Source organism: Thamnophis elegans, chromosome 1 (assembly GCF_009769535.1).
Source record: "Thamnophis elegans isolate rThaEle1 chromosome 1, rThaEle1.pri, whole genome shotgun sequence".
Lineage (NCBI taxonomy): Eukaryota > Metazoa > Chordata > Lepidosauria > Squamata > Colubridae > Thamnophis > Thamnophis elegans.
The window spans coordinates 81,538,430-81,566,254 of record NC_045541.1 but is presented as its reverse complement, the minus strand read 5'-3'; the positions used below and the strand labels follow the sequence as shown (position 1 = coordinate 81,566,254).

The 27,825-nt window shown below is 37.6% G+C and overlaps 1 protein-coding gene across 2 annotated transcripts in view; it reads left to right on the top strand.

Moving 5' to 3' along the window:
• The window catches only part of OSBPL5 (oxysterol binding protein like 5), a 127,134-nt gene that overhangs the window by 81,733 nt on the left and 17,576 nt on the right, over positions 1-27,825 (top strand). For both annotated transcript variants that reach the window (XM_032224431.1, XM_032224440.1), the window contains 6 exons: positions 1,072-1,152; positions 2,352-2,453; positions 3,446-3,649; positions 13,437-13,521; positions 21,204-21,375; positions 26,218-26,434. In XM_032224431.1, the coding sequence (XP_032080322.1) occupies positions 1,072-1,152; positions 2,352-2,453; positions 3,446-3,649; positions 13,437-13,521; positions 21,204-21,375; positions 26,218-26,434 (861 nt within the window). The remainder of the gene's footprint in view (positions 1-1,071; positions 1,153-2,351; positions 2,454-3,445; positions 3,650-13,436; positions 13,522-21,203; positions 21,376-26,217; positions 26,435-27,825) is intronic.

Here is a 27,825-nt window from a genome sequence, read left to right as displayed (position 1 = left end):
AAATCTCAGTTAACAAATGTCTCACTTAACAATATTAATTTTAGGTTCAATTGTAATTTTATAAGGACTACCTGTGATATTTTGGATATTTAACTTGAGGGCAATTGTCCCCCAAAAAATTAGATGTCTGCCCTATTATATTGGAGATATGTACTATTATGGCATGCTAACACACATATTTTGGTTATATTTGTGGTGTTTCTGTATTGGTTGGTTGAATATTCTTCATACTTTGAATCAGTTTTTAGTAATAAGACCTAAAAATATTAATGTGTTGTTAACAAATTGGAATCTATTTATAAAAAGTGTGACTACGTCACTCCTTGAGCATTGCAAAAGAGATTGTTATGTACCTTTGGAAAAAACTTGTGTTCCTGATACCAAAGATAGATTTGATGAAAATATATAGTCTCGTTCAGTGCAATAGAAAGAGTGGGCAATATAATTTCATGTGGTTACAATTTGTTCCTTAAAAACTGGATTGTAATAATTTGTCTATGCATACATATAATATGCAAATTATGTTTTGAATATTTTTTCCTGACATTTCTAAAAATCTGGGTTTTATTGTTGTAGTGCTCATTCCTCTCCCCGTGGTGGAAAGATGAGTTGAGTTACAACTGTAATTGAGCTGGCAATTATAGTCATAAATCATAACAGTGGTAAACATGGTCACATGATTTTGAGGGTGGCATTGTAACTTCAGAACTGGGTCATAAGTAGCTTTTGGGGACTCCGTTTTGACCGGTTACAAGTGACTGGTTATAAGTTAATGTATTAAATCATCAGTAATCAGCAGCAGCAGCATGCATTGAGGGACAGGATGACAGTTGTGGAAGGGAATAAATTTACCCATTTAACATCTGGTAAATGAGGTTTTTGTGACATCCACATCCATCTATAGTTAATGTTTTCTAAATCGGAAGCTCTTTCCCATGGTAGCCATTTCAGAGTGCCCATATTCTCTCTGTGTTTCAGTAACAAATGTTCCTACCATCATAAAAAAGCTGTTTTCTAAAATGATTTCATATTTATCTAATTCCTGTCTTTTCTTTTTCCTTCTTTTGATAGACTGAGCACAAACTTTGCAACGGGTCTGATAAGGAGTGTGTATCTCCTACTGGAATAAACAACAAAAAGGAAACATTAAAGGTAGATGGAAGAAGATTAAGCTGCATCCTTTGTTCCACATTGATTGACAGATGATAGATGGATAGATAGACAGGCAGGATTGCTCAAAACAGTATGCAAAATAGCCTTGTCAGCTAATGTCCACTAATATCTAAAATAGCTTTGTGTTTATTCTCAAATTTTCATAATTGTGATTTGTTTATTTATTTGATTCCAGTTTGGATTCTGCATGTTTTAGACTTTGCTATATGTCCCCAAAATGAGTTAAAATAGTTTTGCACAGCAGATTGCCTTGTTCACTAGATTAATTAATCCAGTTTTTCCAGTCTTTAAAGGATTTTAAGAAGGTGCTTTTTTATCCATATTATCTGAGTGGGAAATTTCAGGAATTGAACTCAAAATCTCTTGTAAAAAATTAGCATCCCTAATTTTTGGCCCCACTGCTAGGTTACTGGGATTTGTAGTTTCACTATATCTGGAAGTTCTTGCCACCACCAAGCCATAGTTCCTTAATTTTTTAATGTTGTTGTAGCCATGTGCACACACTATTGCATATGGCTCTTCAGAACTCCTTCAAAATATCATTATGAGAGCAGGTGTTTTTGTTACTAAAACTATTTGCATAATATACACAGTAAAGCTATTTGCAGGGTCATGAACCTTGTTTGATAATATGTACATATGTTTATGCATGCCATGATGGCAGTTGTAGCTATTATCTAAATATTTATTAATTCTGACTGATGAATCCAATATTTACATAATTCAACTTCCAAATTTCTGGTAGATTCTTCAAATTTAAAACATTTATTTTCCAAATTATTTCTTAATAATGAAAATTTATCACCCTGTTCTCCTGAAAACACAGGATAGCATATGTACTCCTGTTTACTTTCTCCGAATCCTATGAGGATTTGTTAGGTGTATGAATGAATAAAAGCTCAGTTGCTCTTGGTTGGAGTAGCTATAAAACTGTAATGAGTCGAATACGAAAATAAAAACATTTTACAGACAAAGAGAAGGCAGGGGTATGATGGAACCCAGTTGCTGCTGTATTTAACGCTGCAAAAAATTTTCAGCAAGTTGCTTCTGGAGGCAGAGGAATGCCGTTTAAATGGGGGACATAGCCTATCTTCTTTGCTTTTTCTCCCTTTTTGCCAGTAGTAGAAAGAGAGAAAAAATGTGTTCCTGACTGATATTTTATCTCTATGATATAATAGGTCCAGAAAAAAAACTACAGGCAGGAGAAGAAAAAAGCCACTAAGCAGCTCTTTAGTGCTTTGAAAGATCCCCGAGTGGTCATTATGGCAGATTGGTTGAAGGTAATTTGATGCAAAATGTCATTTTAAAAATATGTAACTGAGGAGTTTTTAGAATTGTACATTATAGTTCACCCACCGTTTTCTACCCAGAATTTATTTACTGCTTTAAAACCAGCCCTCTTGGGAAACAAGCATTTTTTTTAAGTCATAGCCAAGATAGAGGTCATATCCAAGGTTTCTTTGTGGCAAAACAGGAGATGAAGCACAGTTTAAAAGAAGGAAAAATATTATCAGTGGGACTGGTAGCATCCTTGAATTGTTTAACAAAGATCATCTTTCCTTTTGTATACCTTATTCCCATCTTTTCCTTAAAAAAAAACACAATTTGTTTGGTTGTGCCTATATGTCATTCCAATCATTAGTCACCTTTGAGCAGTTTACAGTTCTACCGTACACACACACCATAAATAACAAAAATAGCCAGCAGTAATATCTACCTGACCGCCAGTTTGGTATAGTGTTAAGGCACCAAGTTAGAAACTTGGAGACTGAATTCTAGTCCCATCCTAGGCACAAACCCAGCTGGGTGACCTTGAGCCAGTCACTATCTCTCAGCCCTAGCAAGCAAGCAGTGTCAAATCACTTCTGAATAAACTTTCAAGAAAATTGCATGGATTTGGCCAGGCAATGCCCAGGAGCCAAGAATAACTCAAAAGCACAGATAACACATTCATTTAGGCCAGTGGTGAGAGACTGTAGGAATTCAAGGGAGCACTTCTTGTTTAAATGTGACTGATTTGGGGTTGAGGGTAAACACTTGAATCTAAGAGCAAAGGGAAAATTTCTTTATTAGCTTTTTAAGAGATAATAGGTCCAATTTCTTCTTAGAAAGTTTAACTGAAAGTTTGATTTAAATCACAAAAATATTTAAGGTTGTTGAACCTTGGAAGTTATTCACTTGGAATAACTGAATTTAGAATGAAGGTCTTGTTCTGCACCATTAAAAACCTGTTTTATTGGTTTAGATTACTGTATTTCTTCTTATTCTCTAGATACGTGGCACTCTGAAGAGCTGGACTAAATTGTGGTGTGTACTGAAACCTGGAGTACTCCTAATCTATAAAACTCCAAAGACTGGACAGTGGGTGGGCACCATTTTGCTTCATTCCTGTGAGCTCATCGAGAGACCGTCAAAAAAAGATGGCTTCTGTTTCAAACTTTTCCATCCTTTGGACCAGTCCATTTGGGCTGTGAAGGTAAGAAGAATGCTCATCTGAAGAGATTATATCAGGCTTCCTTGCAGGAAACCAGAAGGGCTCCACCAACACGCACAAAAATTACTGAGGGTTATTGAGGTTTCAATCATCTTTGGGTGTAGCAACCAGCTTGTTTAATGAGCCAATCCTGCAATGTGTAGTATATTTGTGCCCCACTAATAATAATGTAAGATAAGCTTTATTGTCATTTTTTTTCTGTGAACACACTAGCAAAAAATGAAATTCTGATTTCCAGCTCTCAAAAGAAAATAAGCTGAAATGTTGAAAGTCCTCCCAAGCTAAAATTGCCTCTCTAAATATATTTCTTGCCAGACCTTATTTAGTTTAGTCAAAGACTATTTTCCTTCGATTTTTTTCAAAGGTGAGACTTTCAGTGACATTTACTAGGTAGAATATTATGTTCTTACACTTATTTTGCTGTGACATGGCCAACAGGCATGCAAATGTCCTTCATTGCATGATTCTCCTTTCAGCAGTTTGCAACCTCCCAGATTTGACTTAAATCCAAGGAAATAAATCATGTGGTAACTTCTCACATTAGGTGTTTACAATTGTAAAAGTGTAAACATTCAGCTCCAGGGTGATAGAACAATGTGTACCAGAAAACAGTAATGCCAGCAGTAGTTTTGTCCAATAACAAAGACAAAAAATATAAGTGGAATATCGTAGAATTACTCAGAAGAACACAGAAAAACTAAAAGCTCTTTCACGGTGGAAAACTTTGGGAATCTTCCAAAGCAGTTTTCAGCTCAGCATTACTTCTTTTAGAGGATTTCCACACAAGAATTCTAAGTTTGAAAACAATTCTGGACCTCTGGGATACCAGAGTAGTCAAATTATATCTGCCTAAGTATATTTGAAAGCATAGTAAATGTGGTATTTTTTTCCCATTGTGATTCTGTGGAGTTTTTGTGTGATCCACTTAACCTATTTACAGGGCTCTTGCCTCATCAAACCTTCTAGCTGCTGGGACCAAGGATTGGTCCTGACCATATATGATATTAAATTAATTGTAAAGAGTATAAAATAATGGATATTTCTGAGTATAACATGTGGAAGATGAGGCATAAAAATACCTAAAGATATATAAATGTGTTGGATGGGGGTGAATATGCCTCTTTTAGTGTTAGAGCCAAAAACTACAGAAATATAATATATATAAAGAAACTAGTGTATCAAGTAGCTTAACAGCTAGTCTATAAAAATCTGATTAATAAGGAAGTTATGTACTATAAAATGCAAAATAGTGGAATGGTCCCTGCTCCACATAAAAATGAAATCTTGTCATTCATATGATATTGTGGGGCTTCAAAAACTGAGCTGATTAAGATTTGATTGAGCTTCTGCTTCAGAGGAAATGATGAAGTGACTTCTGGATTTTCTTCCTCTAGAACAGGGGTGTCAAACTCGACTTCATTGAGGGTTGTGTGTTTTCATTCAGGGTTGTGTGTGACCTGAGGAAGCCGGGTTGGCATGGCCAGGTTGGGCGTGGGCAATTCAATGACACTCATGTCGCGACGGCCTCCTGCACCCCTCTGCCAGGGAAAATAGAGTTCAAGATATCTGTTTTTGCTGGCAGAGGGTTGCAGGAGGCCATCACAACCGAAAACAGAGCTTGAGCTGCATGTGCCCCCCCCCCCCGAGCTCCATTTTCATTGGCAGAGGCACTGTGGGCCAGTCCTTCACTGTGGGCCAGGGCTGCCTCACGGGCCAGATCTAAGCACCCCATGGTTCTAATCCAGCCCGCAGCCTTGAGTTTGACGCCCCTGTTCTAGAATCAGAACACTGTGCACCTTGGTTGCCCGCCTTAGTTTCTGCTCATTCACAGTCACGGGATACAGTGTGGAAATAAGGAAAATGGAGTCAGGATTCTCCTGTTGATCAGCTAGATGGCCCTTCCTCTTCACTCTTTCTTGTTCATTGAAATCACAAGAGACAGCTATGAGGGCACTTGTAGTGACATAAAAGTTCAATAGAAGCTACAAGGGATGTGAAAACTGGTTGTGTAAAAGTGCCCTGTGACTGGAGTGGGGAGTTTCCCAAGTTCCTTATATAAAGATAAGAAAGACAGGGCAGGTAGCATTGGGTGACTTCACACTAAATTATAATAGATTTTGGTTGATAGCAATAGCACTTAGACTTATATACCACTTCTCAGTGCTTTACAGCCCTCTCTAAGCAGTTTGCAGTGTTAGCATATTACCCCAAACAATCTGGTCCTCATTTTACTGACCTCGGAAGGATGGAAGGCTGAGTCAACCTTGAGCAGAGTGTGATTTGAATTGTGAACTGCAGCTAGCAGTCAGCAGAAGTAGCCTGCGGTACTGCACTCTAACCACTGGGCTACCTTGGCTCGTGATGTTGATATCCAGATATTGTGATTGGTAGATGCAGCTAATGACAAAGTATAATGTGTATTTCCAATCAGTTGCAGCTTATGGAACAAACCATGATTAAGCAAATTATGATTAACATAGTATGTAGACATAGGCCAACACAGTCTATATCTGTAATGTAGAGAAAAACCATGGATATTTGTCAGCAGAAAACCAACAATGGAAGTTCTGTATGGAACTAAACGTTTCACCACAACAGTACCATTTATATGAATGCAGTCAGGTTTTATATGGTAAAATCCCATGCTAAGCAATCCAATAGCAGCTTTTTGCAGGCTGTGGAAAGATTCCCAGCCCCTTGTGATTCTCTGAAACAGTTTCTTCAGCAGAAATGCCACATTGGATTTCATCTCAGATCCATAACTTGAGCATTTTAGGTAGTCTCTCGTTTTTATCAGAATTTAACATGACATTTTCCCCCCCTTCGATTCAGTCAGTCTTGTCTAATAGAAAGCCATCTCCATTACCATAATACCTTTGACATTATGGAGGCCCTTCTGCACATAAAGAGATTATTGCCGTAATGGCCTGCACTACTTCTATTTATATATAGGCAAGAAATGAAATACCCTAAGTTGCAAGTAAATATGATTTGCGTCCAGGGTGTGATTAATGAGAGGGGCCTTGCCAGCTCTGGGGAGGTGTGGAAAATAATACGTGCCTTAGTCTTCCAGAGGAGTGTCCCTGAAGCACGCACACTTGTATGGGGCACGTTGATAAGACTAACAACTCAGCAGGCTGGCAGCAGAGACCCTGTGAAGAGGATTTTCACTTTAGATTAATGTGGCACTGTGCTCATTCAGGCTCCAGAAATTTTTGGCTTCATAGCGCACTATGCAGTTTTTCTCACCGGAGATCTGTCAAAATGGAATAGCAGCCCTCCAGATGAAATTCTTCTGACTGACCTGCCCCTCCCAAATAGTATCGTTTCTGTCAAAAACATTGTTAGGAAATGAACTTCATTGGTAAATTTTAACTCTTAGATTAAAATGAAAATCACACTGTTCCTGTTCTTGTAGGAGTATGAAATTCTAAAATGCCACTGTTCCCAAAAGGTTAATGTCACTGAATGAAGGGATGCTAAATGATCTAACTAATTTGAAGAAGCAGCTCTTAATATTACTCCAGTCTCTCCCTTCATTTTTGTTATCCTCAAAGCTATTTCTAGAGCCGAGGTGGTGCAGTGGTTAAATGCAGCACTGCAGGCTACTTCAGCTGACTGCAGTTCTGCAGTTCGGCTGTTCAAATCTCACTGGCTCAGGGTTGACTCAGCCTTCCATCCTTCCGAGGTGGGTAAAATTAGGACCCGGATTGTTGTTGGGGGCAATATGCTGACTCTGTAAACCGCTTAGCGAGGGCTGAAAGCCCTATGAAGTGGTATATAAGTCTAACTGCTATTGCTATTGCTATTCTAATTATATCATTTCACTGATAATACAAATCATTTTTAAACTCATTTGGTTCATTTTAGTAGCATATCTTGCGTGAATTGCTTTTTGTTTTGAAAAGAGTTTTATTTTTAAAGGAAATTGGAAGGGCCAACCTAGTCACAAACTCATATTTGTTATTCCTCTGTTCATCCCATTCATGTACAGAGCAGGGATGCTGGGAAGGGCACTCTTGTTTTTTCACATCCAAAGGGATGTGAACATCCAAAGGGAACTGAATATAGAATTTACCTGCTTTCTATAGGAATCCAGAAACTAAGCAACACTATTAGAGAGTTATTCTTCTACTTAAAACTCTTAGCGGGAAAGAGTTTGCCCAAGGCGTTTTTCAAGCTCAGCAACTTTGAGATGCAATTCCCAGGTTTCCCTAGCCATGCATGCATTCTGGGAGCTGAAGTCTGCACATCTGGTCTAAATGATTGTTTTGCAGCAGTTCGTAGAGCTGGGCTTGGAGAAAAATACACTCCTTGGCTCCCGCCAAGGGTTCTTTTTGATTAGAGATTCTCCTGCTCTTCTGTCATGCAGAAGAGAATTTGCCTGAATGACATGCAGGCAAATGTAGTTTTTCCTATTCAGCTTTAGTTCTTCCAATTCAAAGTATAGGCTTTTCCCCATAGTTTATAAATTATGTACATGAACAAAATTATATTTTATATAAAATATAAAATTATATTTTATACTCTTCCTGCAGATCCAGTCAACTCTTACTTACATTTTTACTCCTGTTTTCCTTTAAGGAAAATTTTATATTTTTATATGGATTGATGGAATGATTTATTTGCCATATGTAGACACCTTTGCAAAACAATTCAGGGCAGCATACAATTAAAAACAATTCCACCACACCCCAAAACCAAACTGTCATGATATATAGTAAAATACTTTAACCTGTCATGCGATTTTGTAAGAGGCTAATTTGGATAGTGATTGTAAGAGGCTAATTTGGATAGCTAATTTGTAAGAGGCTAATTTGGGTAGTACTCAAATTGTGCTATCAATATTGAGTAAACCACAGTTTGTAGACTTCCACATCAGTGGTGGGATTCAAATTTTTTACTACTGGTTCTGTGGGCGTGGCTTTGTGGGACTGGCAGGGGAAGGATACTGCAAAATCCTCATTCCCTCCCCACTCTCAAAATTTCCACTAGCGGTTCTACAGAACCTATCAGAACTGGCTGAATACCACCTCTGTTCCACATGCTAAACTATGAATTATAGTTTGCAAAGCACATTGGCAAAGTTTACATATTGTGTACACATAGCTTGTGATTTACCTAAAGCTGTGTGAAGGTGGGATAGTTTGAGCCAAGCCTTATTAGTCCAAATTCAAGGATTTGTTATTTTCCATACTCCATAAAACCTAATCAAATGAAGATCTTGATTTTGTAGTTTGTGAATGGAATGGTGAGGCACCAAATATGGTAATATAGAAGACTTGCTGGGGAAATGGTTTGAATTGCTGAAGCTGTATATTTTCTGACCTACTTTTTAATGACTTAATGACATTTCTGGCAGAGAATGAGTGCATTGTATATCCTCCTCCCCCAGCAAAGGCCAGGCAGGTGTGTGTGTGTGTGTGTGCTGTCTTTTACTGGATGGTTTTATGAAAGAAACTGAAGATATCTCTATGGTAACATAAGAGATAATTTGAACAAGAGTTGCAAAGTTCATCCCTCAACAGTACAGTGGCTTGTAATGCTACTGCTGACATTAATAAGATCTGACAGCTTTCCTTGTGATTTTTCTCTTTCCCTAGATATAATATAGGAGCTGAGTGTAGGAAACATTCAATGATTTCTTGATATGATTTTTTTAAAGGAATGTGGCAGGGGAAGAATGATACTGACATTTTAAAAATGAAGTAAATAAGGGCTTGAAGTCATTTCTGTGTAGGCAATGGTTAGAATGAATTTATCTGTTAAATGCATGAACAATCAAGTACAATAAGCTATTGTAGATTTCTAACCTAGGTATAAGTACTATTGATCTAAGTGGAATTTGCTTGGAATTAAAAATGAGTAATCTGAAGTGTTCCAGACGTTATGTAGAGAACAGTTCTTCCATTCCTTATCTTTGATGGTGGATGGTGATGATTGATGTCATTTGGCGGCTAAAACATCTGGAGAACACTTGATTACCTGCCCTATGATATCCCAGTTCCACCATGAAATTGCTAGCAGCATTCCATCTGTAGTAATTAAGTAAGGATTTGGCTAATGTACTGCATGTGAGTTATTTTTTAGTATTGTAAAGGCAGGAATGTCAAGTCTAATGCAAGTGGCCAAGACCAAAGAAGGGGGGGGAGGCAAGAACAGATTCTATTAAGGAAGTTTTAATGCTTATTTGGGGTAAATACAGGATTTTGGAAATTCTAAGAGGAATTTCCCACCTTGCTTTATAGTGAATTAATTAAGGGAGAAGCTCAGTGAGTGATTTGAACACTTTTCTCTATATTTCTTGGCACCTGGACTAAATTGCCAGCCAGTGGCTGAGTCACCTTCTGTCTCTTGATTGTTGGTGTCTACTGTCTCTTCCATTCCCTTCCCAGCTTCTCCACAATCTCTCACTAGGAGAAATGCCAAGTACAATGATTTATGAAATTGAGAAAAATTGCCTTGAAGGATGGTTAAAAATAGTAAAATAGAATAGAGGCTTCCCCAAGTTAAAATTGCTCACTCGCTGCACATATAGACAAATAGCAGAATTGCAGTTCTGTCACGTGCCATTAAATACATGATGTTGCTTTCCATAAAAGTGAATGAGAGTACAGCATTCACTTTCCATTCAAAAGTAAATGAGAGAGTACTCGGAAGCTAGACAGAGAGTTGCCATGTGCAAATTCCCTAAATAAATAAAATATTTATAAAATATTACCGTTGGTCATTTGACCTGCTTGTCTTGAGTTCAGCCACCTTTGGAAGGACACATGTATTAATCCTTGCTTTAAAGAAAATACTAGGAGCCATTGCTGCAAATAATCTTTGGGATTAAAACATAGATTTGCTGCATTCATATGTCATAGTAAACCTCAGTGTAATCAAAGAACTGGTTTGGTTTGCTGAATTAGAAGTGGGAGACCATGAACTCTAGTGCAACTGGATGACTTTTATTAGCCCAACCTACTTCACACTGTTTTAGGGAAAATAGAAGGAAGGAACATATTTTGCTGCCTTGAATCATAGGAAATATAGGCAAGATATAAATCTGTCTGGAAATAGAGGTGAGATATAAATCTGTCTGGTTTAAATTTATTGCAATTGTCTATAAAATACCGTTTTATAAGACAGGAACTTACACAGTGTTGAAATGAAGCCTGATGCTGATCTGGCTTTTTTCTTCCTAGCCACTGGATGAGCAAAAAAAATTTCAAACCATATTAATGGAATTGTGTGGAAATCCAAATGTTGCCATAATGAAACATTGACTGTATGTTTACTGCTTGGTGTAAACATTAGGAGTGAACGATAGGCATGTTTTTCTGTTACATGGTTTTTCTATTCATTAGCAAGAGGAAAAAGAAGGGAATAAATAAACTTCTAGGGAAGACAACAGATTGTGGATGGTTGAACCTATAGGCTGTCAAAGTATCTAGGCACGCAACGCACCCATGTAAATTGGAAACAAAAATAGTCATCTTCGAAATAAAAGCAATGTAGTTGTATTGCATGCATGGGCATACACTTACTTATTTACTTTGATCAATAATTTCCAGTTGACCTCAGGCTGCCTAGGCAGGGACAGCCAAAGGACTGGATGTGGCACCTTGGGGTGGGGGTGGGGGGCGGTGTAAAATGCCCTGATCTAGGCCAGGATAATTGATCTGTGGAGGTGCATCTGTACCCCAGTAAACAATGGTTGAATAGGCTCATCTGCCCCTCTTAGATTTTGTGGGGCTTAGAATAACGCTGCCATACAAACCCCTATTCATAATACAGTCCTGTATTGCATTTATCGCAAGAAACATAAAGAACATTTGGATGTAGTCGGAACATATTAGGATGGACAATTAGGCTGAAAATTAAACCATTCATTAAAACCTCTATTATTATACTGAAACAGAACAAAAGGTGGTGGAATTCAAAACTGCCATATACAGGTAGTCCTCAACTTACAACAGTTCATTTAGTAACCATTCAAAGTTACAACAGGACTGAAAAAAGTAACTTATGATCATTTTTCACACTTACCACTCTTACAACATCCCCGTGGTCACGTGATTTACATTTGAATGCTTGACAACTGACTCACATTTATGACAGTTGGAATATCCCAAGATCATGTGATCACCTTTTGCGACCTTCTGACAAGCAAAGTGAATGGGAAGCCAGATTCAGTTAACAACCATGTTACTAATTTAACAACTGCAATGATTCACTTAACAACTGTGGCAAGAATAATCATAAAATGGGGCAAACTCACTTAGCAAATGTTTCACTTAGCAACATAAATTTTGGGTTCAATTGTGGTCATAACTTGAGGACCACCTGTAGTTTAAAAATAAGGAACTACATTCCAGCTCCAGCATTAGCATGGGTTTAAGATCACCTCCAACCTAACTATATTCTCTCACATTGTGTAATCTGTAAGGCTGATTTCAATTAATCTGTCCATGAAGTTGCAGAAGAATGAGGAACCACCTAAAGGGTCACCATGATAACTACTCAGTGCCCTTTTACATTATGCATTAACTAGAAATAGCCAGTGCAAAAGTTTATACGAGTTCAAGTTATGATCAAATAAAAACATTAAGGATCCTTCAAACTCTACTGCAGAGTTAATGGTTGTAGAGGCCTTTCTAGTCTTCAGAATCAGACCTCTTATGTTAAGTATTCTTCAGACACTGATAACTGAGTTATCAAGAGGAAATATTGTAAAAATAATTGGACACCTTTCTTTGTTGCACAACTTTTCTGACCTCATCATAGGGTTCTCATTTTCTTCAACTGAATACATTCATTGTTACATTAGGTGTTTTGCTTACATTATGTGCAGTAGTTGAAAGAGTATTTTTAAAAGATTCCTGATTTATTTTAGGTGAGAAATGGATTTAGTGACATGAGAGGTATAGAATTGTTCTGTGCTCTTGTACAATTGATTGCCCACATGCTGATCCATCTTGAAAAATCATCAGTTTAAAAGATAGAAAACGCTTAAAATCAGTGGTGTATAGACAAAGATGCTGAGGACACAGCCTCCAACCTGCTTCTTTTTGCATATTTATTCATGTAATGTACACTTGTTTTTATGGTCCTTGGCCAGGGGTTGGGGACCCCTGGTCCAGGGGCATTCTCCAATGTTGCAATCATAAGGTGCTAAGCCGTCCAGATCACTATCATATGAAATTCATGTTCATACAAGATATGTGACTTGTACTGAACAGGCTTTATGAATATCTGCTGCTATAGGTTTGTGTGTTTTGTAAAAGGGAATGAGCATTTTACACTTAAAACTATTTTTTATCTTTGTATAGAGACATGAGCAATTAATTCCGTATTCTATTATATAGAAATAGTTAAATTTCGGTATATTGCCGTGATATGAATATGTGCAAAGCAAGGATCTAATCCTCCTACCAAATATATTTTGCTGAATATTTTAACCTTAGTTAATTACATTTTGTGATTGCCTGATCATTTCCCAATAAGGTGTTAGTTACTACTCCATTTTAAATAAAATAGGCATGTCTGATGATATACCAATTATCAATTTTAAAATTGCAAACATGTTTCCCAGATGTCAGAATTTGTCTGTCTCAGTTATATTAAACTTGCTGTTCCAACTAAAGACAAAATATAATTGTATAATTTTCACTTATTTGAAACCTAAAAAGAATAACATTGAAAATGCCAAGTAAAGAAGATAACATTGAAATACACATTTTGTGGTAAAGAAAGTTTCTTTTCATTTCACAAATTGTTGCAGGGTCCAAAGGGAGAGAATGTAGGGTCAATCACTCAACCTCTTCCAAGCAGCTACTTGATCTTCAGGGCAGCTTCTGAATCAGACGGTGAGTTTTATCCTTTCTTTGTTCGCTGACATAATTTATCAACTTCCCACAACCCAGGAAAGTTTTTGCAATTACAATTCAATTACATTGAAATTTCCAATATATTCAAGCAGTTGTAATTTTAAAAGATGAATAAATTACAACCTTGTTACAAGTAGGTTACACTGGGATGCAAAGGACTTGTTTTCATCTTCTAGGTTGCAACAGACACAAGCTTTGTGTTGTCTAAGTTGGAAGATGGATGAAAGCAGTTGAAGTGCATTTTCACTATAAAGTTCACCTAAAATAGGGAAAAGAACCAGCCACATTCTGTTACCATTTCTCATCCTTCATTCCACTTCACTGCTTGCCCATCATAGAGAACAGAAAATGCTAGTGCTTGCTGTTGCCATAAATATCAGATTTTATTATTCCTTATTACAAAAGGAGATTATGCTAACCCACAACATATTATCTTTGTGCATCGTATGCAAACCATGATTCCTTTGTTTGCCTCTATAAGTTGTTGCAAAAGCAACTTTTGAGTGAGAGCATGGATCTACCCAAGTGCTTTTCCCAGTGTTGTGATTTTTATTTTTGATACACTTTTAGTTAGTCAGTGTTGAAGTGACATTAGTTCCCTGCAATATATATTCTTCCTCTCTGCCTCTTTTTACAATTGTTATTCAGAGAGATCATGGTTTCATTGTACTGCTAAACAACAGGTGTTTCAAAATGCAAAGGAATGGAAGTTCAAGCATATGAAAACATGCACTAATTGTTTTGGTTTTAAACTTGATTATTATATACACCACAAACATTTAAAAAGGCTGAATTTAGAGCAGATAGCCACAGGGCTATAAGATGGCCGCAAACAGCTTCTATGTCTTGTACAATTAACACATTTTATTTTAGTGTTTGATTTCTGTCCATGCATTAAATACAGTTGTTTCCTCAATTTACTCTAGTTTGGGTGCTATTGAGGATGAACTGTGTTTTAAAAAAATACTGTCCTTGCTGTGATTGACATGAAAGGAGGTTCCATTGTAGAACCTACTTTGGTCTACAACCTTTTTTGTTACATTTTAAAAAATAGTTTACATTATGAGTTCAGTCAAAATATATTACAGTACTATATTCTATTTGAATTGTTTAACATATGAAATATTATATAAGTAAACTTAGTTGCTCTTGCTGAAATATAATTTCATATTCAGTTATAAGTACATTTACAAGTGTATTTTTCTGTAAATTAAAAACTATAAATGTGAAATGGTAACATATTTGCAAAAATGCTGTTATAATTAAAAGGCTTCTGCTATTTTTTTCATCAATGCTTTGAATCAAGCAGTGTTTCTTCTGTGATCATCCATTTAATCTCTAATGTTTATAACTTTCTCAGGCAGTGCTTTTTTCATAGGGAAGAGATCTTCATTTCCTATAATATTACACATTTCAGAAAAAAACCAAAATGCTTTCCTTCCATTCTGACAAATCAATTGTCTTTTAGATCACTCACATTAAGTGAAATAATATAATTTTTGTTTTATTGGTTTTTAATTTTATAATCAGAATGTCAGTTGAACCACATATTTATTGGCCTGAAATCAGATTTTTATTTGGTTACAAATAATAGGTTAGGCTACATTTCTGTTGTCAGTTAACAGCATAGCTCCCTGCATACTGATACCGAAATGTCTTATTGAACTAAATGCTAGGTTCTCCCAAATCATAAGACACTGGTAGTCCTTGAGTTATGACTGCTCATTTAACAACCATTTGAAGTGACAGTGGCCCTTGAAAGAGTGCTTGACAACTTGCAGAGCACTTCCAACCTTTGTAAAATGTCATGCTGCCAATCCCACAGATCTGAGTGATTGGTAACCTGTTCGCACTTACAACTGGTTGGCAAGAAGTGCCCCACAATTATTTGATTGCCATTTGCAGTTGTTTCTGCCAGCTTCTCCAGAAAGTCAATAGGAGTTGGAGCCCAATGTTACAAGTAGACAGAAGTAGGCAGGATCTTCTGTTCCTTCTCTTTTTGATAGTTTGTTTTTCTTCCTTGATATAAACTCTTTTTCTCCAACTGAACAAGATCAGCTGGTTTACTGTGAATTAAAGGATTTCACCCTCAGTCACTTTACCATATTTTTGCTTCATAAAATACTCATGAGCATAAGACACACCTAGGTTTAGAGGAGGAAAACAAAACAAAATCTGCTTCTGCCACCTTTACAGCAAGCAGCCTGGTCAATTTCAGCATGTTATCGCAACCCCAGCATGTGGCTTGTCAGGGCTCTGCTCCGTTGTACCCATCACTGGTCAGCTGAGTGATGGCTGGATCCCTGCCTCGCCAATCAGCATCACCGATCAGTGGTCTGGCTGACAGGAAACACTGCCATTGCTTGTTGCCTCCTCCGGGGAATGCTGGAGCCTTCACTGGAGCAGCAGCAAATGGCAGCAGTGATGCCCGTCGCCTGGAACAGCTGATCAGCGGCATTCTGGGAGGCCGATCCAACTGTCGAGCAGCTGTTCTAGGCATTGAGGATCACTGCCGCCGTTCACGCTGCTCCAGTGAAGGCTCCAGTGTTCTCGGCGGAGGCAGCAGATATGGAGGAGGCAGCAATGGCAGCGTACCTAGGGGGCGGGTGCAACAGCAGCAACAGGCAGCAGCGACGAATGGTGGCAGCAATCCCTGTTGCCTAGAACAGCTGATTGCATGGATCAGCCTCCTGGAATACCACCGATTAGCTGTTCCAGGCGGTGGGGATTACGGCTGCTGTTCGCCGCTGCTGCTTCTCGTTGCTGCCCCACCAACCACCCTCCCCCCAGATATGGCAAACCACCATGGGCCCGTCAGTGACGCAATAGTCGCTCCATAAGATGCACAGACATTTCCACCCACTTTTTTGGGGGGCGGGGCAGGGAGTGTAGTGTGTCTTATGGAGCGAAAAATACTGTAAGTCAATTTCCAAATTTTTCTGAATTGGAACACTGAGCTCTCATCCTCTGGAAATCCTAACCTCCTAGAGGATTCTCTAAGACTTTGATTGATTGATTAATTAGAGATGAAAATTGCCCTTTTAGTATAGCAAAAATGAATATAAAATGTTTGGGGATAAACAGAGTTTTCAGACTTCTTGTTTTTTTAATTACTACCCTACATTTTGTGAGGAAAACTTTACTGAATACTTTTCTACTGGTGCTTTAACTTTTGTTTTGTTTCTTTTCCCAAGATAGCTGCAACACATAATTAATTTTGGAAAGATAGTAGTTCACAAAATGACAGGGTATTTCAAATATTGCTCCCAAGTCTGCCCATGGAAAAGAAATGAAAACCAACCAGTCCCTCAGGCTTTTGAGGCAATTGAGTAGCTCCGGTGGGTGGCTGCCTATCAATCTAAATCTTAAAAGCTATTATCTCCTTCAGGATCACTTTAACAGCCCTTCTGTTTTATCTTGAATTACAAATCAAGATACTTCATAATTCTTGGTAATTCTGCCAGAGGAGACTAGATGCAGGTTTTTTTTCTTAAGGACTTTCATCCTGATGCCACCTTGGGAAAAACTGAAATAATTAGTCATATAATTCTTTTTTGACTAAGATAGATTGGGTTGACCTGTCTTATTGCCAGTAGCCTAAAGGCTTCATTTTAATTGTTAGCAGCTGGATATAATAAACCTTATGAAATCAAGAAGCAGATGTTTGTATTTATCTCCCTACTTGGACCTCCATATCCTTGAAACGTCTTGAAACTGAATTTTTCTGTGAAGTGGCAGATTGAGTGAAATGCAATTATTTTCACATTTGTGTCTTGTCTTTCCTTCAGCCTAACAATTCACTTTTTAAAAACCACAGAGTGGCCAAAGGTTTGCTCCCTTTTTATAAGCCACCAACTCTCTTTATCCCATGAGCATTTCATGTCATGTCTCATATGGCTTGTTGTTACTGCATTTCTCGATAGATGACGCATCATGGAATAACAGTCCAACAATACATAAATGACATTGTCCATTCAGATGTGATCAATGCTAAATGGGTAAAAGAGAATAGGTTAAGACCAATTTATAGCATAATCATTTTATTCCAAATCGATTTTCGGTAGACATTGCTCTCAAGAAAGTAGTCATGGACATATACTTGCAGCCTCAGTTTGCTTTTATGATTCAGCAAAGTTTTGGATCCAGTTGCCTTGGGTTTCTTAAATCACCGTGAAAACTGTATTGGAGAAAAAAATGTAAGGCCAAAATTGTGGATCTAAAACTGCATTGTTTTCAGCCATTAAATTCTATACAAGATTTTCAACATTCATTGGTTTGGGAACCACTACTATTTGTTACTTATGTTACTGATGCCATTATTATGCATTATTCTGATAAATACAAAGTACATGTGTGCAATGACATGTGCCTGCATGGACACACACACACACACACACACACACACACACACAGTCTCTCTCTCTCTGTGTCTCTGTTTCTCTCTATCTCCCTCCATCCCTCCCCCTCTGTCTTTATTCAGGTACTGGTTTTGGTCTACTCTATACCATATCCAGAAAAGGTAAATTAATGTCCAATACCTCAACAACACTTAAAGTTGTAGGTCAGCATGATCTAGAGACCATTATCAGATAACAGCACATCAGCATATCCCCAAGTCTCCACTAGAGTAAGACAGCAACAATCCATTTCCATGCTTTTGCCCAGAAAACTAGAGACATATCCATGATGCGTGACCCATCAAAACCGCGGAGGACAAAATCGCGCTCGACAAAAGCGCGCATTTGACGTCATCACAGCACGACGAAAAAAAATAAAAATTGAAATAAAAATAAAATTAAAGCAAGCCGATTCACATAAAGGTAAGGGTTAGGGTTAGGGTTAGGTTAAGGGTTAGGGTTAGGTTTAGAGCGTTAGGGTTACGTTTAGCGTTAGGTTAAGGGTTAGCGTTAGGTTTAGCGTTAGGTTAAGGGTTACGTTTAGGGTTAGGTTAAGGGTTAGGTTTAGGGTTAGGTTTGGGGGGTTAGGGTAAGGTTTTCGCTTATTTTTACATTTTTCGATCACAGCGCGATGTTTTTGTCGCGCTGTGATGACGTCAATGCGCGCTTTCGTCGAGCGCGATTTTGTCCTCCGCGGTTTTGTGGTGGAACCCCATGATGTCACCAGGGGAAGTCACCAGAATAGTAGGCTTAGTTATACAATTATTTTTATATTGTGTATGCTAGAAGGACCCAATAAATCATTATCAGATCATCATCATCATCATCTCCTGTTTTGGAGAATTCTGCTTAATAGCAAATATAATAAAATGGTATTTTGATAAATGGATAATATTTATTATAATACTTATTATCCATTTTTCAAACAATCACATACATGTGATAAGGCAGAAATAGAGCGCAATAGAAAAAAGCATATTTCTAAAGGATCCAGAAATTCTGTTTGATGATCAGAAAAAAAAAATAGAAGTGTTAGTGCACAGTTTTTGCTTTTCAACAAATAGAATAGAAATTGCTTGGCTTTGCAGAAATCATAATAAATGTTCTCTTTTTTCAGCTGTAATTTACAATTAAAACATGTTCTGCAAACTTGTGTCTTCTTTATGTTTAAGGGACTGGACCGTAGATATACTTGTGTATTCTCCACAGTGTCATTATTTAATATTACGTGTTACATTTCACCAGATTAACAGAGACCAACTTTGGATATTGGTTTTCATCCATTGTACTGTTTGTGAAGTATCTGAGGCAAAAAGGCATTACAGAGAGAGTTATATTGTGTTTTTAAGTCTCAAGTACAGATACTTAGAAAAAACATGGATACCACAGTTACTCTTACTATTATAAATAAAACAATTTTGCCTACATAAGTATTAATATTTTTATGTACAATGTTTCAAAATATATACAAATTTGTACAGATAAAACAAGCAGGATACAGTCCTTCAGTAAGGATAATGAAAGCAGTGTCCTGTTAAAACATGAATTCGGCTTATTCGGCTTATTCAGTTGCAGGAAATATCATTTCTAAAATTAAAATATCGATATCTTTAATAATAGATCCAAATACTGAGCAGTGATTTTCCTACCAAGGAGTCTCAAAATGGTATTTAAAAACTAGAAAAGTTTAATGAACACCAGACTACTGTCAATGTAATTTATGCCAGAATAATGATCATGAACAGGTTGAAAGGTGCTGCTACTTTTGGACAATAGAAATTATAATCAAATAAGATCAAATCAATAAATAATCTTACAGTAGTACAGCTATTGTTATACTAGAGATACAGCTCCATCTATAGGAGATAAGATGGTACTGCTGCATATAAGCCACCTTTTCTCAACTCAACCCTACTTTGAATCAGCTAGAACACCAAGATATGGAGACAGAAAGAACACTTGTACTGGGAGCGTTTGAGCAGTCCTTCTCCCAATTTGCCGCAGAGATCAAAGAGGCCTTCAAATAAAGAGCTATCTGTGGCAAGACTGAGGCAAGGTAGCAGCAGAAGGACAAGATAAGCAGTTTTATCTTGTCTTCAGAGAATTGAACTTAAATGTTCTTTCCTGTTCTGTCCTCAGTGCTTTTTGTGGTGGGTGGGTGTCCCCCAGTCCCCCCATATTGGCCTAATTTATGTCACTGAGCCAGGTAATTGACAATCTGTGTACCTTCTTTTATCCAGCAGCTGCATTGAAGACTTTTTCCTTGGTCTTTCTTACTAAGAAATTCTTTTATTCGCTTTTGATTCTATCCACACCTTCTAAGTTGAATGTGCTTCTAAAGCAAGACTGTCAAGTCCACAGTCCGGATGCATCATGCACTGGTCATACCCACACCTGATTTAGCGAAGGTGGGAAAAGTCCCGATACGTCACATGACGCTGCCATGAAGACACGAGTTTGACACCGCTGTTGTAAAGTTTTAGATATATCATGAAACCAGAGCTGTGGTAAAAATCCATTTATCAGAAGAGAGTGTCAAATTTTCTTTATAATGCACCAGAAACATTAAGCCTGATGGATATCTCTTATATAATTTGAGGTATTTCCAAATTTTACATATATGCAAAATATGGCCATTTTGGAAATAGAAATAGTCAAGTTTAAATGCCAATCTTCTACTTAATACATTTTCCTTTACATCATATGTATATATCCCAGCAATCTTTCATTTTTGTTGCATTTATTTTTAAAAATCTTCTCTGTTGTTCTGCAGGTAAATCTAGAATGTATTAATCTTTCTGCAAGGCTTGGCTCTTAGCTAGCATACAGCGTGATTCGTATTATTAGCCTTATTCTACTATTGCCATTAATTGCTAGATTTTTTTTTTAGGCTTCTTTTATGACTCACGGCAAGTTTAGGAATTTTGATGGAGACTAAACAAAACTGGTGGCAATGCTTTTATTTACCAGAACTGATTTCCCATCTTTTTCTCTTTGCCCATACCCTTCCTTTTAACTCTTGGTTTTGGTAAGGTTTAGCTTAATTTTTAATGTTGTGAATTGAATATTTGCTCTCAGTGTTCACTGGTGGAGAATTATGTTTGACCTTCATTTTTATTCTTTGTTGATAGAGTTATTCATCACATTTTCTTTAAAGGAAAAAAAAGTAGGCTGACTTTTCATTGGTTAAATGTTGCCAGTGTGTAATTGGAAACAGTCATTGTTGTGCATTGCCAGTTTGACTGCTTTGCTTCTGTTTCAAAGGTCGATGCTGGTTAGATGCCCTGGAATTGGCCTTGCGCTGCTCCAGCCTCTTCAGGCTAAGTGCTTCTAAGCAAGCGAAAGATGGAGATCTGAATTGCTCAAATGATTCTTCACACGCTGGGCTGTACAACTTGCTCCACACGGCGACGGTCTCAGATCAGGAACTTTTCCAGTAAGAATGAGCTTCTTTCAACTGTATATATTCTGAAGTTGGAAATGCTTCCTACATGGAAGTGGTCTTCCCCGCTCCCAATTAATCCACTATTATCTCTTGTCTAATTGATCAAACTATAGTAGAGTGATTTCTTTCCTTATGAAAAAGAAAAATGAAAGGATAAATAGGATAGACTTGGGTTAGGGAAGTTGGTTGCATCGTTGCTTCTCCATATTATAAATTTCCAGTATTTTCTTTTGGGAAATTTTTTAGCAAGTTGCACCAAAATGTTATGCATGTATACTCAAAAGTGACGCTTCTAACAAAGAATGTATATATATGTAACCTTCGATGGAATCTATTTAGTTTCTTCCACTAATAAAATTGTTTCTGGCACTAGAACCAAGAACAAAACATATATGGTCATCTAAACAATATTCTTTGTTATATATTTTTTATATTATATTTTCTGTAATAATGTTAGAACGTATCATCCACTTGCTGCTTTGGAATCAATTCTGGATTGTGTATTCATCCACCATTTCCCATGTCTGCATTGCCCATAGTAGCAAGAATGGATAATGGCCATTTGTTTAGATCAGGTGATTGTTTTTCCCACATGGCCACACGGAAAACTGGCACTGTTGTGGAGGGCCAAACTAATAGGGCTGCTGCTGTCACTGCCGCCACTACCACCACCGTAGTCATTGCCGCAGGCCGCACAAAAATAGCCAAAGGACCAGATGTAGTTCATGGGCCATAGAATGCCCAGATTTCATTTAGATGGCTATAAAAACATTTAAGTATAAGTATAATCTTTATTGTCATTGTACTTAAATACAATGAAATTGGTTGTTTATTTATTTATTTATTTAAATATTTATTGGTTTATTGGTTATATTTATTTCAGGAATAAATTAGGAAAGACTAAGGCAATCTAAAATAGCACCACATTCAAAAGCAACTTCCTTCAGAATCTTAATGACTGGGAAATGACAGTAGCAGTGGTGGGTTGTAGGCGGTACACCCCTGTACGGGCGTATCAGTGCCTGCCGGGAGGACCGGGTACCGTTCCGTTCTGGTGCTCCAGAGGGCCAGTCCCAGCCGCCCTTGTTCCTTACCTGTATTTGAAGGAAACAGGCCATTTGCACACGTGTGCGCAGCGTACGGAGCCTGCGCAATGCTCCACTGAGCGGCTGGAGCATTACAGAGGCGTCAGGGAGCATCCCAGGAGGTAAGGGCACATGCGCATGCACTGCATGCATTCATGTGGTGGCCGCTGAGCCCCGTTGCACCGTACCGGTTGCAACAGGATCCGGAACGCACCACTGGACCGTAGAGAATTACTTTTGCTTTTGATTCCTTTTTTTTTTGATTCTCTGAAGTAACTTGCCTGGCCACTTTGGATGCTGACCTCTTTGGTCTGATCTAGCTATGCATCTGCAGCATTCAAATGTTCACAGTATAATCCAGAAAGTGAATGTTCAGACAGCTGATCTTCCAGAATATCTAACCATTCAAGATATATCAGTTAAGGTATCATGCAGGGATAAACCCTCCAGTTAAATAACATCTCCTCAAGAAAGTAAGCTAATTATTCTGACATGATCTCATTATTAGGTCACTTAATTACACTTAATGCGTTTTCAGATTATTTAACATAGTCTTGAAGGGAAGAGTCGCAGACATGATGATTTAAAGAATCAGTCATTAATTCTTGGATCATTTTGCTCCTCAGTGTTTATTGCATCTCTGTGCTGGCTAATTGCTTTCTCTCAATTAAAACTGCTTTGAGTGAGAAATGGAGATTAATGCATCCCTTTTCTGATTATTATTATTGCACACATATAGCATCCTGTCCAAATGGTTTGAATATTTCTCTAATAATGAAAGTTTCCTATTAATGAAGAATCCTGCTGCCAGCTAATAAAGGGATTCTTTACACAACGTTTTGATTTCGTAGTTTGGATTATGCCTTACTACATTATATGATTGTAGATTATTTTATTTCATAATCTATCACAGTGGTAGTCAACCTGGTCCCTACCGCCCACTAGTGGGCATTCCAGCTTTCATGGTGGGTGGTAGGGGTTTTGTCTGATACTGAAGCACTTTCCTTTTTTAAAATTTAATTGACTTTTTAAAAAAAATTCATAGCATTATTTAAAAACATTTTCATTAGGTTTTCATAAAATCACCATTACTGTGGAACCAGTGGGCGGTTACAAAATTTTACTACTAACAGAGATACAAAAGTGGGCGGTAGGTATAAAAAGGTTGACTACCCCTGATCTATCATAAGGTGCTAGATCAGTGATGGCTAACCTTTTCCAGACCGAGTGCCCAAAGCATGTGTGCACGCCCAAACCCTCAAAATACAATGCGCACATGACCCCTGCGCATGTGCCCCACCCCCTGCGTATCCGCATGCCCCCTGCACATGTACGCGTGGGCCCCACATGCGCCCTGCCCCTTATGCATGTGTGGCAGGGACCCAAAGACCAGCTGGCCGGCAGGAGGTGCCCATGCATGTGCAGCATAGCTGAACTGGGGCTATAATATTTAAGGAGGATCTGAATAAAGATTTTATTTTTTCACTTATCATTCTAGTCCAATGATAGCAGTTTTTCTTTATTGTGAGATGCAAAGAAGATTTATCTGAGTCTAAAGAATCTGTCATCAACCATCTTTTGCAGATGAAAGAAATGTAAATATATCATGTTGAAGGAAATGGCAAGCACTTTTCCTTTTAATGATTAATAGCCTGAGTTAAGAGCCAAGAAGTATTCAGTTCCATTCTTAATATTGGTTATGAAACCTGCCAATAATTCTAGAGACAAATAAAATAGGATTGGATTTCAAAAGTTATTCTGCCAGACTTGAAATACATCCTCTGTGTCTATGTAAGTTTGCTACTCAGCATAGCATGCAGATTTACCATGGATTTGAGATCCATGACAGTGGGAGATTGGACAATGTGATGGACTTTGGGTATGTGAGAATCAACTCCATCTAGAAGTTGAGAAACTCAGGTGTTATTTTCTTACATCTTAGGAAAAGCTGAGAGGCAATGATTTGGTATATTATCTTAAATGAGATGCATACTGTATGATTAAGAAATAGCAATAGCAGTAGACTTATATACCGCTTCATAGGGCTTTCAGCCCTCTCTAAGCGGTTTACAGAGAGTCAGCATATTGCCCCCAACAATCTGGGTCCTCATTTTACCCACCTCGGAAGGATGGAAGGCTGAGTCAACCCTGAGCCGGTGAGATTTGAACCGCTGAACTGCTGATCTAGCAGTAGCCTGCAGTGCTGCATTTAACCACTGCGCCACCTCGGCTCCTAAGAAAATCATGTTTACCATATCCTGCATGTTGGAAAGAGTATTCCTTCTCTATTATTTTCTCCATGTATTGTTACTTTGAAAAATATGTACTCTAAAAAGGTTAAAAGTTGGAATTTTAAAAAAATCTTGATTGCATGTCCAGAAAGCAGTAAATCAGTCTATGACCTGTACCAACATGCCCATCAATATTCCACCTTTCTTTAAACTGTGTAGTTTGTATGATCTTGACACAGAGATAATCTTACTGCACTTGATTTTTATTATTAAAATACATTGCTATTTTAAAAAAAAGATTCTAAACTGCTCCTAGTCAATGTTTTCAGGTCCATGTATTCTATGTTTATTCATGAGATTCTATGTTAGATAAGGAAGAAGAGTGTAGATATGAAATTTCCCACCATTATTTCTTTTTCTGTCCAGAGAAAATCCATTAAGAAAGAAAGATGCAATAATTTTTGGCTGGAAAATGTTAGGAGTGCCCATCTATAAATACGCAAAGCCATTTCCACTGTAATTCTTTTCTGAAATGCATCAAAAGTAAAGGCCAACTCAGCTAATATAAATAGAAGTAGGTCCATTGAACTACTATAAATATAGCTTGGCTTAAAGTCAGAAATCACTATATTTGATCAGTGTGTGACTGTAAACCTTCCTAGCAAAGACTTTCAGATTCTGAGGAGGTTTTTATGAAAGCAGTCTTACCAATTGCACATTTTCAGGAGTGATAAATCTTTTTTGTTTTTCGTTTGTGGCTTTGGCTTAGTAAACAGTAGAGTTAAATAATAGGGTAACCAGCATTTGCAACTTTTTGTTCTTGATGCTTGGATATTGGTATTGAATGGTCAGATCAAGCTTGAATACAGAGCAGGGCTAATCCAGCAAGACGGAGATGGCAGTGAGGAAAAGAAGGGTCAGATATAGATGGTTACTAAAAGAAAGTTTTATATTTAGCTTCACATTCACAAATGGTCCTTGCTCTGTTTTGTTTTATAGTGCTTTATTTATTTCCATGAGCCACCATTTACTAAATTTCACTTAGGCCCCAGATTCTCAAATGAGAGTGGCTTTGGCCCCTGATCTTTTGAGTAGATCACGTATTTATGATGGATCTTAGGCTCAAGTGATCACCATTTGTGGCATTCCGAGCCAACTTTCAAAATCAAGGGAGAAGCCAGTTTTGCTCAACAACTGTAGTGATTCAATTTAACAACCACAGCAAAAAAAGTTCATAATATTGGGCGTGATTCACGTAACACCCATCTCACTTAATGATTAAAGTTCCTCTCCTAGTTTTGGTTAAGGACTAATGCCCAGAAGGGGTGGGATGGGGGAACGACTTTGTGGTATTAACCAAAATATAAGATAACTTTAGCCAGATTTTTCTCAAGGATTTTTCTCCAGGGAATATTTGCTGTAATGCTCAGTCCCACTACTTGACTGAATAAACCTTTTATTTTCAGAGGTTCCAAATGTTTTGAAATTAAAACAGTACAACCATCTATTTGTTTCAGTCTTCATGATTCAGCTCTAGAAAACCATCACTTGGAGAACGATGCTTTTTCAGACAAATCTGAACGAGACAACCTAGAAGAGTCTGAAAATGAATTGCATGAGAATAGTCGAAAGACAAATGAGAGTGAGAGTGATCAATCTGAAAACCATGGGGAGTTGTCTCAGGAAAAGAAAGGGACGACCTACCTAGAACAGAACTATGAAGAATTTGGAGAGGTAATTACTCATTTAATTTAACTGCTCACATTGTTTCCCTTGTGTTTACCATTAATGCATTCTCTTGCAACAGAAAATTGTTCTATATTGCAGGTAGTCCTAAATTAGTGATCTCTCATTCAGCTATTGTTCAAAGTCAGGACATTACTGAATGAGTGGTGGTTATGACCATTTCTCAAAGTTCTGGCCATCCCAGCACCCTGCAGCTACATGATCATGATCTGGGCATAAATGTCTTACACTTGCGATATTTGCAGCATCCCACAATTGTGTGATTGTGATTTCCAACCTTCCCTGCTGACTTCAAACAAGCAAAGTCAATGGAAATAAGTCTCCCACATCAGTGTACCCTCACTCAGCGCATCTTCACTCACACCATGCCTTGTCAGCAATCTGCACACTCTCGCTCAACCAAGGAATAGAACAGTGGCTTACAGAACAGCAGACACCACTCCTTCTCCAAATATCATGATTTAGACACTGGCTTGGAGAAAAAAATGGGATGTGCAAGTTAGAGAACAGCACGAGGCAATGAATGTCTGCGGGGAGCATAGACTAATTTAAAGATTAGCATCAATTTATTTCTCCAGACACTGATGAAAAAGAGCAGAGAAACTGCAAGTAGTCCTTGACTTACAACCACAATTGAGCCCAAAATTTCTGTTGCTAAGCAAGAGTTGTTGAGTTAGTTTTGCCCAATTTTATGATTTTCTTGTTACAGTTGTTAAATGAACCACTGCAGTTGTTAAATTAGTAACATGGTTGATAAGTGAATCTGGCTTACTCATTGACTGCTTGTCAGAGGACTGCAAAAGGTGATCTGGAACACTGCAACCGGCATAAATGCATGCCAATTGCCAAGTATACAAATTTTGTTCACATGACCATGGAGATATTGCAATGGTCATAAGTCACTTTTTTCAGTGCTGATGTTACTTTTGAATCGTCATTAAACAAATGGTTGTAAAACAAGGACTACGTGTATTCTCACCTCCTTTGAGAAAATATAATCCCAGTTTTCTTTAAAATCTAAAATGTTTAGATATGTATCCATGGCAATCACCTATAGCCTGAATAAAGTTTAAGATGAATTCATTGAAGAATATTAAAATATATAAATATGTATGCCTTCCTCTACAAGTTTAAGCTTCTGGTATTTTAATTATGTAGTTGACTTCCTTATCACTCATATACAGATTACTCAAGGTGGTAACAATTCTGTTAAATTGATGGAGTAGTGACATATTAGAGTGGGGAAAAAATAGGCACATATTTATCTTAAAAGTCTTGTTTTGTACAAAAAGGACTTGATTTTACAATCCATTTAGATGTGCATGTGTGTGTATTGGTATGGAATACCAAGATGTGTGCCTCAATAAAAATGCAAATGC